The sequence below is a fragment of the Tursiops truncatus genome, chromosome 7 (genome assembly GCF_011762595.2).
Source record: "Tursiops truncatus isolate mTurTru1 chromosome 7, mTurTru1.mat.Y, whole genome shotgun sequence".
Classification (NCBI taxonomy): domain Eukaryota; kingdom Metazoa; phylum Chordata; class Mammalia; order Artiodactyla; family Delphinidae; genus Tursiops; species Tursiops truncatus.
Window position 1 is genome coordinate 96,759,923 of NC_047040.1, and position 13,807 is coordinate 96,773,729.

General features: G+C 39.9%; 1 protein-coding gene across 7 annotated transcripts in view; it reads left to right on the forward strand.

Moving 5' to 3' along the window:
• NCKAP5 (NCK associated protein 5) overlaps positions 1-13,807 on the forward strand; it is a 1,063,199-nt gene that overhangs the window by 585,616 nt on the left and 463,776 nt on the right. For all 7 annotated transcript variants that reach the window (XM_033860244.2, XM_033860243.2, XM_033860246.2 and 4 more), the window contains one exon: positions 108-241. In XM_033860244.2, the coding sequence (XP_033716135.1) occupies positions 108-241 (134 nt within the window). The remainder of the gene's footprint in view (positions 1-107; positions 242-13,807) is intronic.

Consider the following 13,807-nt stretch of genomic DNA (forward strand, 5'->3'; position numbering starts at 1 on the left):
TATGAAGTCCAAGTTAACACTTAGTAACCAACAGTGCCTGGTAATTATTTTCTTATAATATTTAAGAAACAGTTTCTTAAAAGTCATCCCCTATGTGCCTTTTCTAGCATGAGAAGCTGATACATGAATTGGAAGAGGAGAGACACTTACGTCTTCAGAGTGAGAAGCGCTTGCAGGAGGTGACACTGGAGTCTGAGAGGAACAGAATTCAGATGCGTGGCCTGCAGCAGCAGTTCTCCAGGTATTGTTCTGCGTGGAGCATCTTGTTTCAGGAGGTGCATCTCTCCCTGCGCCAATTACACCTTTGCTTGAGTTTCCATTGTGTAAGCTTGTGTTGCATTTGAGGAGCTAATGACCAGCAATTTAGACCTTCTCTTCTAGCCAAACCATCCGATTGCATTTGGACCAATTTTCTGGAACTTTCCGCTTGCACCTCAGTCTTGGCTTTATTGAAGCTGGTTGTCTTTTCTTCCCCAATGGCTTTCCAAAGTATCTTTCAGTGAGATGTGGTGGTTGTGTGGCCTTTTGGCATGATCTGTGAAAGGCCAGCCAGAAGAATGCAGTTTTACTGGTCCTCATAATCCTATTTTCAGGTAGAAAGAATGTGAATCATCCAGTAAGCTCTTACTCCTTATTTACTCCTTATTTAGAGTAAATATTTAGAATCTGTAAAAAAAAAAAAAAAAATCAAAATCAATGAGTTTCTTTCCTTTAAAAAGACATAACTTGAATTTGAAAGGATTTTGGAAAAGTAGCTCTTTTTTAATTTAATTCCAGCACAGTAAGAATCTTTCAGCTTTCAATTACAGTTAATAGGGGGCCAAGAACTTCCCTGGTGGCACAGGGGTTAAGAATCTGCCTGCCAATGTAGGGACACAGGTTCAATCCCTGGTCTAGGAAGATCCCACATGCTGCGGAGCATCTGAGCCCGTGCGCCACAACTACTGAGCCTGCGCTCTAGAGCCCGCGAGCCACAACTACTGAGCCCGTGAGCCACAACTACTGAAGCCCATGTGCCTAGAGCCCGCTCCGCAACAAGAGAAGCCACCGCAATGAGGAGCCCGCACACCGCAAGGAAGAGTAGCCCCCTCTCACCACAACTAGAGAAAGCCCGCGTGCTGCAATGAAGACCCAATGCAGCCAAAAATAAATTAATTAATTAATTTAAAAATATATATATATATATATGGGGCCAGGTAAAGATTCAACCTATTATTTAAAATCTCTTCATTTTCATGGAAAAAACACAGACTTGTGCAGTTACAGTCCTGGGACCAGATACGGGCACCCTATGAGGAACAGTTTGCTTTTATTTTCATGTTTCCCTTCACCATTTGCAAAACCAGGAAGATAATTTTTGGTTCTTTTCTCCCTCATGAGGTTATCCCAGGCAGAATCCAGTTTGAGACATTGCCCTAAAATTTTCTTCAGCGAACGGGGTGGGTCTTATCTTTCATTTACCACTGGGATTTGGATATGATTGGTGATGGATAATTGTGCTTCCTCATTGATGAGGCTTTTATATTGACAGCATAATTTTTAGGTGCGTTGCAGGGAGAGAGCAAAGTTGAGCCTTTGGATGATTTATCTCATGGAGGCTCATACCACGAATGTTTGGAATTTTGGTTTAAAGGCATCTTGGAAGAACAGGGTAGGAAGGATGGATGACTCCTCGGTTTCAGAGTCATAATTTAACACCCTGTTCAACTCTTGGAGCCCACGATAATACAGGTGCTGTAGAAATGCACCAGTCAGTACTTCAACAAATGCATGTTCCACCCCTCCCAGGCTATTACTTATACAACCTTGTGCTCAGTTTTTCATTCTATTCGATGGCAAATCTCACTTTATGTCTCCAAACTTGAAATAATAGCTCTTCCCCACTCTCCGAAGCAACTTTAAAACAAGTACCATTTTATAATACTTGCCATTTTTTTGGTTCTTTTTTTTTTTTTGCGGTACACGGGCCTCTCACCATTGTGGCCTCTCCCGTTGCGGAGCACAGGCTCCGGACGCACAGGCTCAGCGGCCATGGTTCACGGGCCCACCCGTTCCGCGGCATGTGGGATCTTCCCGGACCGGGGCACGAACCCGTGTCCCCTGCATCAGCAGGCAGATTCACAACCACTGCGCCACCAGGGAAGCCCGATACTTGCCATTTTAATGATACAAGAAAGGAAGGTGCAGATCTTGCTACCCTTGTACTGTCTAATTGAGATGTCTCTGTACTCAAGCTATTGATTTACAGGACGTGAGGCACCCGGCACAGTAAGTTGCTTTCATACGATGCCTGGTCATCTGCTATAAATCACATGACAACCCCATACAGATTTGAGTTGCACAAGAGCCGAGGCTACATTCCAGGTTGAAAGAGAAGATAATTATTTGTAAAACAAATAGTGGGTGGTTTTACATACTGCCTTTGTGAAGATTTTTTGCCACGACATAATCAGTTTTCTTAGAAAGCTTCATTGACATTGAAAGTTCAAGTCCAGTTATAGCCAGACAACTAATGTAAATCAGCAAAAGATGGGGGGAGAAAGCATATGTAGCAGAGAAGATAATTACACGATAATTTAAGTAGACCCACTAAACCATTGCTGATGGCCTTTTACCTTTTAAACTTTGGTTTGTAAGATGTTTCTAGTTAGGCTTATTCAAACAATCCTGTTACTATAATCTAAGTCTTTGTAAAATTCTCAGTATTACAGAGCTTGTCTAGAGCATGTCACCCTTGGACATGGTCAGTATCTAAATGCTCATGTAAGTAAGTTCTATAATCCAAATAATTGCATTAAATTTAAAACTTTCATAGTCATAATTTTCTCCTTCTTTTCCCGGGTTGACAAGTTCCTTTTGTACATGATGATACCTGAGATGTAATGTAGGCATACTTTGAGTATTGTTCATGGGATGAGTTTACTTTTTAGAGTAATGTAATAGCCTACCTTTTCAAAGGATGCGAAGTGACTTACAAGAAAAGGTAGTTTTACGGTAAGACTGTTAAAATAAAAACGGAAAATAAAGACCATGAAAGGGGAACGTGGTGAGTAATCATACTTACACAGCCCAGCATGCTTTCTGAGAGTGAACATTTAATTTAGCTCTAAGATTCATGGCAGACAAGATTAAAAGGAAAACACAAGAGGATATGTAATTCTAATTTCGTAGACAAAGGCTACTACTCCCTAAAGAGAGAAACATTATCTTTGGCAATAAACTCATACTAGAATGCATCTCATAGGCCCCTCCAGAGGTGGCATTAAAGGGTATAATAGACAGTGGTCCACGATAGTGCAAATTAGGATTAATTCGTAAAAGTATTACTGCTTCTGCCATGTCACTTACGTCTATGAAGTTAAGTAATTTCACACTATATGATTTAGGAATTCTGGGTCTATGCCTAAGTGAAAACAAGTAAAGTAGGAAGAACTCCAGTGCTAAAGGTTCTCAAGTTAAGCACTATACTTCAAGTTCATGGGGACATGTAAATATACATGTGTTGTATTTTTCCAGTACCTCTTTTATGAACCTAGGGCACAGAGGCATGAGATGCTGAGGCCCGGGCTGAGTTGGGTAAGGTATTTTTCTGGTATGTTTGATTGTACTCTAGCCGTGGGAGCATCTAAACAGTAGTCAAGGAGATTCTGAGTCTCAGATTCAGGGCTGATGCGAGGCATTGAAGGGGAAAATGAATAATGAAGTTAGAAGCTGGGGCAATTAGGTATATGTGTGAAGTAGAATTCAGGTGTCAGAATGAGCGATTCAGAATTACTTTGAGGCTTGATCTTATGCAGTTTCAGTTAGGTGATGGGCTTGGCACTAGGCAAAACTGAGCGTTTGTGGTCACCTGTGGTAATGAGTAACGGGATCACGTAGGTGATAAAAACCTATGAAAGTGTTGAAATGAGTAGTTCTCTTGTATGTCATCACCAAACCTTCATCCATAAGCCCTTCCTCCTCCTGACCTCTGATTAGGATATAATGATCAGCAGTGGTCCAAAATTTGGGCAATTAAAAAAAATGTGACTAGAGGTTACATAATTAGCTCTAAGCTCATAAATCAGAAATTGTCTTCGCTGAGGGTGATTCAGGCAGCCATAACAAACTTAATTTAGACCATTTACCTTCTTTAATGTAAATACAGAGAAGAAAAAGGATACTTTCAAATGAAGCCTTCCCCATAGATGAAAGTATGAATCAAGACAGATGCAGTAAGGTGGTACTGAAGGGCAGGTGTTGGTATCATTCAGGCTGCTCCTTCCTTCTCTTACTATTTAGTGATATAAATCAAAGATGCTTTCCAGATGTCATAAGGATTGTTTAACCCACTGTCAGTGTAGTATACATGGCTGGGCATATTTTATGTGGGATTCGCTTTGTGATCCCCCCTGTATTCCGTAACTGTCTTTATCCTCCCTTTAACCATGTTGAAGTGTGATTGTCGAGCCAGCCAAGGTCAATGGGGCGAACTGAGGCTGTGTATGTAAGGATAATTAGTGTTTGAACCCCCAGCTTCATTACTCCACCTTGAGTGAATGAAATGTTTGTGCATCAGTTAGATTCCAGGGACAGTGTCTCCAACCAGGTGGGGTGTATCGAGGTGGGGTAACAATGACTTCTAAAAAACAGACTTCTGAAGAAATAAGCGACTCTACAGAGTTGATTTCATGCAAACCGTGCATGATTTGCACAAGTATTTGAGTTGGTCCCTTTGGAAACAATCTAATCAATGTGTAGGCTATTACTGAAAGCTGCTGTTCACATAGGACAATCAACTGCTTTTGTGTGCACAATAAGATAGAACATAGTATGTCTCCTCAAAAAATGTAGACTCCAGATGGAGAAGCCGTATGTACATATATGAGCCAAACAACACATTTATAGTTTAGCTATAAATGAAGGGAAATTTTGTCTAAATTCTGGACAGCCAGACTTCATAGTTGTTAATAGTACGTTATCGTGCAAAGGCATGAGTCAAATCAGATGAAATTAATGATTGGGTAGTGATACTAGCAATAATAACACACGTGTTTATCATGTGGCAGCTCTATGCTGCAGTATATTTGAAGCTTTGAATTAGAATCAACCTGGTACTCTCACCATCAAGCAGACATGTTTTATAAAAGATATGCAGTTAGCAAACCACATCACACCCAAAGCATCAGGAATCAATCATTGTTTCCCTGCAGCCTTGAAAAGTTCCGGGGGGGGGGGGGGGTGGGGGGTGTGTGTGGGTGTGTGGGTGTGTGTGTGGGTGTGGGTGTGTGTCTGTGTGTGTGTCTGTGTGTGTGTGTGTGTGTGTGTGTGTGTGTGTGTGTGTGTGTTTACACGATGCAGTGTAAATTTCAGTAAAGGGAACAATTAAGCTTTGTCACTCCTAATTGACTAAGATAGTTAAAAATCACCCAGATGGAATCCAGGCTTGCACTCTCTGCCTCCAGAATTTCTCTGCACCTGTTTTGACCTTCTCTCCCTGCACTGTTATCTGCTGCCTTGAAGCTATTTCTTTGCTTACTGTAAGGGGATTTCTCCTCTCACAGTTGATTGCTATGCTGAAGCGCAGTCTGCTGCTTGCTGAACTTCAAGGAGATGTACGTGGAGCTGGTTTTACTGCCTCGTTCACTGGTTGCTGTTCACGTTATCAGCTCTCAGAGACTTTATAGAATCCTGGGGTTCATTTTCCACTGCCCATTTGGAAGCTGTAGGCATCTGGCGTAGACGTGTGTGTTGAAGAAGGTAATATGCCCTTCAGGGTTCTGCCCACGTAGTCCCTTCTACCTCCGTATCTGTCTGGTACATTAAAAGAACATTTTATCTGCATTTTTAGAAGGAGTGAAATGTAACAAGATGAGGACAGCCGTCCGTTGACCTTTGGGCAGTCAACAGCACAGGCCCTTCTGCCCCTCTTCTACACTTGTTCCTGTCCCAGAGTCTTCATCAGCTGTAACCTGTCACAGACGCTGGCTCTCCTCAGTGCCCTGTTCCTCCTGATGAATGTAGAGGGCAATTTTCTATTGATTTGGAGTTGCTATTTCCACATGATCAGCAATATTTCTTGCTGTCATAAAAATGGAGACTTGTCGTAAAAATGGAGGCCTCTCATTTGCTCCTCTGGGTGAATTTACCAGAAGTTTAAAATGACAAAGCAACACTGGTCAGATGATAACTTTTCTTCAAATGGCAGCAGACGGAAGAAAGGAGTTTACATGGCATCTTCTTTAAATGCTTGGTTAACATAATATGGATCATACTTTGATGTCAGAAATGTGTATCTTAGTATCTGGCGTATAAGTTCTCACTTGAGCACAGCAGAGAGGGGCTAAAATCAATTATATAGAGAATGGAAAGAAAGGAGACCTTTTTCAGCAGTTACTAACTTAATATGAAACATTCCTTGATTCCCTTGTAGTTCTGCTTCCGTATAAGACATGATGACCTTGTCACAAGTTTTTAAAATTCTTAACGGAGTTATATATTGTTGAGTAGACAACATGAAAATTACATCACCTATTATTCAAGCCTGGCAGAGAAAACAATCGTAACATAAAATTTAGTTCCAATTTCATTTGAAAGAGCACTGTCCTCTTGAATGGGTTTTCTAGGACCTGGTTCTAGCCCCACTTCTAACTAGCTTAATAACGGCGGTTAAGTAATTTGACCTTTCTGGATCTCATTTCGCTCATTTGTAAAATGAGGAAGTTGAATTGCACTATAGTTTTATAATGCTTTTTAGGCTTTTGAAAAGGCCATGTGTTAGAACTGAAATGCATTTCTTGCGTGAAGTTATAATTACGCTGTTATAACCAGGGCTTCTTGAAGTTCTAACAACCAGGTTTCATGGTAGGAACTTGGAGTGGATTGTCTTATTCTCCATGTTTTGATGACAGTGATACTCTGTGGGACTGGGCTTTCACCATGTCTCTTTTGGTTACTTGACTCTGGAGAAGTTGAGATGAGAAAACTGCCATGCCCAGATGAAATATTTCTGTTGAGGACAGTCAAATTGAATACTGAGAAACCTGGCTGGTAAAAGGAAGCGAAGATCCTCTGCTGTGAACATAACCATTATTGCTCTTGGCTCTGATGTTGTCTGCTTTAGGATTTATTTGAAACAGTTTTGGGAAAAGCCTGAACAGAGAGAACTTTATGACAACCAGAATTGTTTTCACTTCTAAACAATTTCTCTGAAGACATAGTCCTCAGTAAAAATACCACTGATTTAGTCTCTCCTTCAAATGTCTTTTTCAATTACCTATTATAACTCTTAATGTATTACTATCCCTACCCAACACACTTTTTCTTTTAAGAAAATAGATGCAGGATATGGGAGAATATGTTTCATTTTAAAATTGGAAACTAAATTCATTCCTGCTCTAAATAATAAATGTTGTTTTGGTCAGGTTTACAGAAAATCCATCTTTTAAGTGTATAGTTTGACCAGTTTTGACAAGCATATGCCATCATGCAACCACCACTGCAATCTTTACAGAATATTTTCATGCCCCTGAAAAGTTCCCTCATCTCCCTATGGTCTGTTCCCTCTCCACACCCTGAGACCCCGGCAATGGCTGATCTGATTTGTCTCCCTGTAGTTTTGCCTTTTCCAGAAATTCTTATCATTGAAGTTATAAAGTATTTAATTTTTTTGTGTATCTGGCTTCTTTCACTTAGCATGTCTTTTGAAATGCAGCCTTGTTGTTGCATATATCAGTACTTCATTCCCTTTCATTGCTTAGTCATAATCCATCGTATAGAAGTACCACCATTTGTTTATTCATTCACCTGATGATGGATTTCTTCCAGTTTTTGGTGATTATAAGGTTGTTATAAACATTCAGCCTTCATTCCCAGGTCTCAGTATGTTTCCATCTGTCTTAGGAATGGGATTACTGTGTCATATAGTAAGCCTGTGTTTAACTTTACGGGACACTGCCAAACTGTTTTGCAAAGTAGCCATGCCATTTTGCATTCCCACTCTCAATGTTTAGGGGTTCTCATTGTTCCATACTGACGAATCCTTCTTGAAGGTTTTTCTCTTTTTTTAACATCTTTATTGGAGTATAATTGCTTTACAATGGTGTGTTAGTTTCTGCTGTATAACAAAGTGAATCAGCTGTACGTATACACGTATCCCCATATCACCTCCCTCTTATGTCTCCCTCCCACCCTCCTTATCCCACCCCTCTAGGTGGTCACAAAGCACCAAGCTGATCTCCCTATGCTATATGGCTGCTTCCCACTAGCTTTTTTTTTTTTTTTTTTTTTTTTTTGTGGTACGCGGGCCTCTCACTGTTGTGGCCTCTCCCGTTGCGGAACACAGGCTCCGGATGCACAGGCTCAGCGGCCGTGGCTCACGAACCTAGCCGCTCTGCGGCATATGGGATCTTCCTGGACCGGGGCATGAACCCGTGTCCCCTGCATCGGCAGGCGGACTCTCAACCACTGCGCCACCAGGGAAGCCCCCCACTAGCTATTTTACATTTAGTAGTGTATATATGTCCATGCCACTCTGTCACTTTGTCCCAACTTACCCTTCCCCCTCCACATATGCTCAGTCTGTTCTCTGTGTATGCGTCTTTATTGCTGTCCTGCCCCTAGGTTCATCAGAACATTTTTTTTTTTTTTTTTAGATTCCATATATATGTGTTAGCATATGGTATTTGTTTTTCTCTTTCTGACTTACTTCACTCTGTATGGAAGACTCTAGGTCCATCCACCTCACTACACATAACTCAATTTCGTATCTTTTTATGGCTGAGTAATATTCCATTGTATATTTTTCCACATCTTCTTTATCCATTCATCTGTCAGTGGACACTTAGGTTGCTTCCATGTCCTGGCTATTGTAAATAGAGCTGCAATGAACATTGTGGTACATGACTCTTTTTGAATTATGGTTTTCTCAGGGTATATGCCCAGTAGTGGGATTGCTGGGTCGTATGGTAGTTCTATTTTTAGTTTTTTAAGGAACCTCCATACTGCTCTCCACAGTGGCTGTATCGATTTACATTCCCACCAACAGTGCAGGAGAGTTCCCTTTTCTCCACACCCTCTCCAGCATTTATTGTTTATAGATTTTTTGATGATGGCTATTCTGACTGGTGTGAGGTGATACCTCATTGTAGTTTTGATTTGCATTTCTCTAATGCTTAGTGATGTTGAGCATCCTTTCATGCGTTTGTTGGCAATCTGTGTATCTTCTTTGGCGAAATGTCTGTTTAGGTCTACTGTCCATTTTTGGATTGGGTTGCTTGCTTTTTTGATACTGAGCTGCATGAGCTGCTTGTAAATTTTGGAGATTAATCCTTTGTCAGTTGCTACGTTTGCAAATATTTTCTCCCATTCTGAGGGCTATCTTTTCTTCTTGCTTATGGTTTTCTTTGCTGTGCAAAAGCTTTGAAGTTTCATTAGGTCCCATTTGTCTATTTTTATTTGCATTTCTCTAGGAGGTGGATCAAAAAGGATCTTGCTGTGATTTATGTCATAGACTGTTCTGCCTATGTTTTCCTCTGAGAGTTTTATAGTGTCTGGACTTACATTTAGGTCTTTAATCCATTTTGAGTTTATTTTTGTGTATGGTGTTAGGTGGTGTTCTAACTTCATTCTTTTACATGTACCTGTCCAGTTTTCCCAGCACCACTTATTGAAGAGGCTGTCTTTTCTCCCTTGTATATTCTTTCCTCCTTTATCAAAGATAAGGTGACCATATGTGTGTGGGTTTATCTCTGGGCTTTCTATCCTGTTCCATTGATCTATATTTCTGTTTCTGTGCCAGTACCATACTGTCTTGATTACTGTAGTAATCTACTATACTACTGTGTAGTATAGTCTGAAGTCAGGGAGCCCAATTCCTCCAGTTCCGTTTTTCTTTCTCAAGATTGCTTTGGCCATTTGGGGTCTTTTGTGTTTCCACACAGATTGTGAAATTTTTTGTTCCAGTTCTGTGAAAAATGACATTGGTAGTTTGTTAGGCATTGCATTGAATCTGTAGATTGCTTTGGGTAGTATAGTCCTTTTCACAATGTTGATTCTTCCAATCCAAGAACATGGTATATCTCTCCATCTGTTTGTATCATCTTTAATTTCTTTCATAAGTGTCTATAGTCTTCTGCATACAGGTCTTTTGTCTCCTTAGGTCGGTTTATTCCATGGTATTTTATTCTTTTTGTTGTAGTGGTAAAGGGGAGTCTTTCCTTAATTTCTCTTTCAGATTTTTCATCTTTAGTGTATTGGAATGCAAGAGATTTCTGTGCATTCATTTTGTATCCTGCTACTCTACGAAATTCATTGATTAGCTCTAGTAGTTTTCTGGTAGCATCTTTAGGATTCTCTATGTATAGTATCATGTCAGCTGCAAACAGTGACAGCTTTACTTCTTCTTTTCCAGTTTGGATTCCTTTTATTTCTTTTTCTTCTCAGCTGTGGCTAAAAATTCCAAAACTCTGTTGAACAATAGTGGTGAGAGTGGGCAACCTTGTCTTGTTCCTGATCTTAGTGGAAATGGTTTCAATTTTTCACCATTGAGAACAGTGTTGGCTGTGGGTTTGTCATGTATGGCCTTTATTATGTTGAGGTAAGTTCCCTCTATGCCCACTTTCTGCAGGGTTTTTATCATAAATGGGTGTTGAATTTTGTCAAAAGCTTTTTCTGCATGTACTGAGATGATCATATGGTTTTTTCCTTCAATTTGTTAATATGGTTGGTGTATCACGTTGATTGATTTGCATATATTGAAGAATCCTTGCATTCCTGGGATAAACCCCACTTGATCATGGTGTATGATCCTTTTACTGTGCTGTTGGATTCTGTTTGCTAGTATATTGTTGAGGATTTTTGCATCTATGTTCATCAGTGATATTGGCCTGTAGTTTTCTTTCTTTGTGACATCCTTGTCTGGTTTTGGTATCAGGGTGATGGTGGCCTCATAGAATGTGTTTGGGAGAGTTCCTCCATCTGAAATTTTTTGGAAGAGTTTGAGAAGGATAGGTGTTAGCTCATCTCTAAATGTTTGATAGAATTCGCCTGTGAAGCCATCTGGTCCCGGGCTTTGGTTTGTTGGAAGATTTTAAATCACAGTTTCAATTTCAGTGCTTGTGATTGGTCTATTTATATTTTCTTTTTCTGGCTGGTTCAGTCTTGGAAGGTTGTGTTTTTCTAAGAATTTGTCCATTTCTTCCAGGTTGTCCATTTTATTGCCATAGAGTTGCTTGTAGTAACCTCTCATGATCCTTTGTATTTCTGCAGTGTCAGTTGTTACTTCTCCTTTTTCATTTCTAATTCTATTGATTTGAGTCTTCTCCGTTTTTTTCTTGATGAGTCTGACTAATAGTTTACCAGTTTTGTTTATCTTGTCAAAGAACCAGCTTTTAGTTTTATTGACGTTTGCTATCGTTTCCTTCATTTCTTTTTCATTTATTTCTGATATGATCTTTATGATTTCTTTCCTACTGCTAACTTTGGGGTTTTTTTGTTCTTCTTTCTCTAATTGCTTTAGGTGTAAGGTTAGGTTGTTTATTTAAGATGTTTCTTCTTTCTTGAGGTGGGATTGTTTTGCTATAAACTTCCTTCTTAGAACTGCTTTTGCTGTATCCCATAGGTTTCGGGTCGTTGTGTTTTCACTGTCATTTATTTCTAGGTTTATTTTGATGTCCTCTTTGATTTCTTCAGTGATCTCTTGGTTATTTAGTAGTGTATTGTTTAGCCTCCATGTGTTTGTATTTTTTGCAGAGTTTTTCCTGTAATTGATATCTAGTCTCATAGCACTGTGGTCGGAAACGATACTTGATACGATTTCAATTTTCTTAAACTTACCAAGGCTTCATTTGTGACCCAACATATGATCTGTCCTGGAGAATGTTCCATGAGCACTTGAGAAGAAAGTGTGTTCTGTTGTTTTTGGATGGAATGTCCTATAAATATCAATTAAGTCCATCTTGTTTAGCGTATCATTTAAAGCTTGTGTTTCCTTATTTATTTTCGTGTTGGATGGTCTGTCCGTTGGTGAAAGTGGGGTGTTTAAGTCCCCTACTATGATGGTGTTACTGTCGATTTCCCTTTTTATGGCTGTTAGCATTTGCCTTTTGTGTTGAGGTGATACTATGTTGGGTGCATAAATATTTACAATTGTTATATCTTCTTCTTGGATTGATCCCTTGATCATTATGTAGTGTCCTTCTTTGTCTCTTGTAACATTCTTTATTTTAAAGTCTATTTTGTCTGATATGAGAATTGCTACTGCAGCTTTCTTTTGATTTCAATTTGCATGGAATATCTTTTTCCATCCCCTCACTTTCAGTCTGTATGTGTCCCTAGGTCTGAAGTGGGTCTCTTGTAGACAGCATATATACAGGTGTTGTTTTTGTATCCATACAGCCAGTCTGTGTCTTTCGGTTGGAGCATTTAATCCATTTACATTTATGATAATTATCAATATGTATGTTCCTGTTACCATTTTCTTAATTGTTTTGAGTTTATTATTGTAGGTCTTTTCCTTCTCTTGTGTTTCCTGCCTAGAGAAGTTCCTTTAGCATTTGTTGTGAAGCTGGTTTGGTGGTGCTGGATTCTGTTAGCTTTTGCTTGCCTGTAAAGGTTTTAATTTCTCCGTCAAATCTGAATGAGATCCTTGATGGGCAGAGTAATCTTGGTTTTAGGTTTTTCCCTTTCATCACTTTAAATATGTCCTCCCACACCCTTCTGGCTTGCAGAGTTTCCACTGAGAAATCAGCTGTTAACCTTTTGGGGATCCCTTGTAGGTTATTTGTTGCTTTTCCCTTGCTTCTTTTAATATTTTTTCTTTGTTTTTAATTTTTGATAGTTTGAGTAGTATGTGTCTTGGCGTGTTTCTCCTTGGATTATCCTGTGTGGGACTCTCTGTGCTTCCTGGAGTTGATTGACTATTTCCTTTCCCATATTAGGGAAGTTTTCAACTATAAGCTCTTCAAATATTTTCTCAGTCTCTTTCTTTTTCTCTTCTTCTTCTGGGACCCCTATAATTCGAATGTTGGTGTGTTTAATGTTGTCCCAGAGGTCTGTGAGACTGTCCTCAGTTTTTTTTTTTTTTTTTTTTTTTTTTTTTTTTGTGGTACGCGGGCCTCTCACTTGCTGTGGCCTCTCCCGTTGCGGAGTACAGGCTCCGGATGCACAGGCTCAGCGGCCATGGCTCACAGGCCCAGCCGCTCTGCGGCATGTGGGATCCTCCCAGACTGGGGCACGAACCCACGTCCTCTGCATCAGCTGGCGGACTCTCAACCACTGCACCACCAGGGAAGCCCTGTCCTCAATTCTTTTCATTCTTCTTTCTTTATTCTGCTCTGTGGTAGTTATTTCCATTATTTTATCTTCTAGGTCACTTATCCATTCTTCTGCCTCAGTTATTCTGCTATTGATTCCTTCTATAGAATTTTAAATTTCATTTATTGTGTTGTTCATCATTATTTGTTTGCTCTTTAGTTCTTCTAGGTCGTTGTTAAATGTTTGTTGTATTTCCTCCATTCTATTTCCAAGATTTTGGATCATCTCTACTCTCATTACTCAATTCTTTTTCAGGTAGACTGCCTGTTTTCTCTTCATTTGTTTGGTCTGGTGGGTTTTTACTTTGCTCCTTCATCTGCTCTATATTTCTCTGTTTTCTGATTTTGCTTAACTTACTGTGTTTGGGGTCTCCTTTTTGCAGGCTGCAGGTTTGTAGTTCCTGTTGTTTTTGGTGTCTGTACCCCAGTGGCTAAGGTTGGTTCAGTGGGTTGTGTAGACTTCCTGGTGGAGGGGACTGATGCCTGTGTTCTCGTGGGTGGGGCTGGATCTTGTC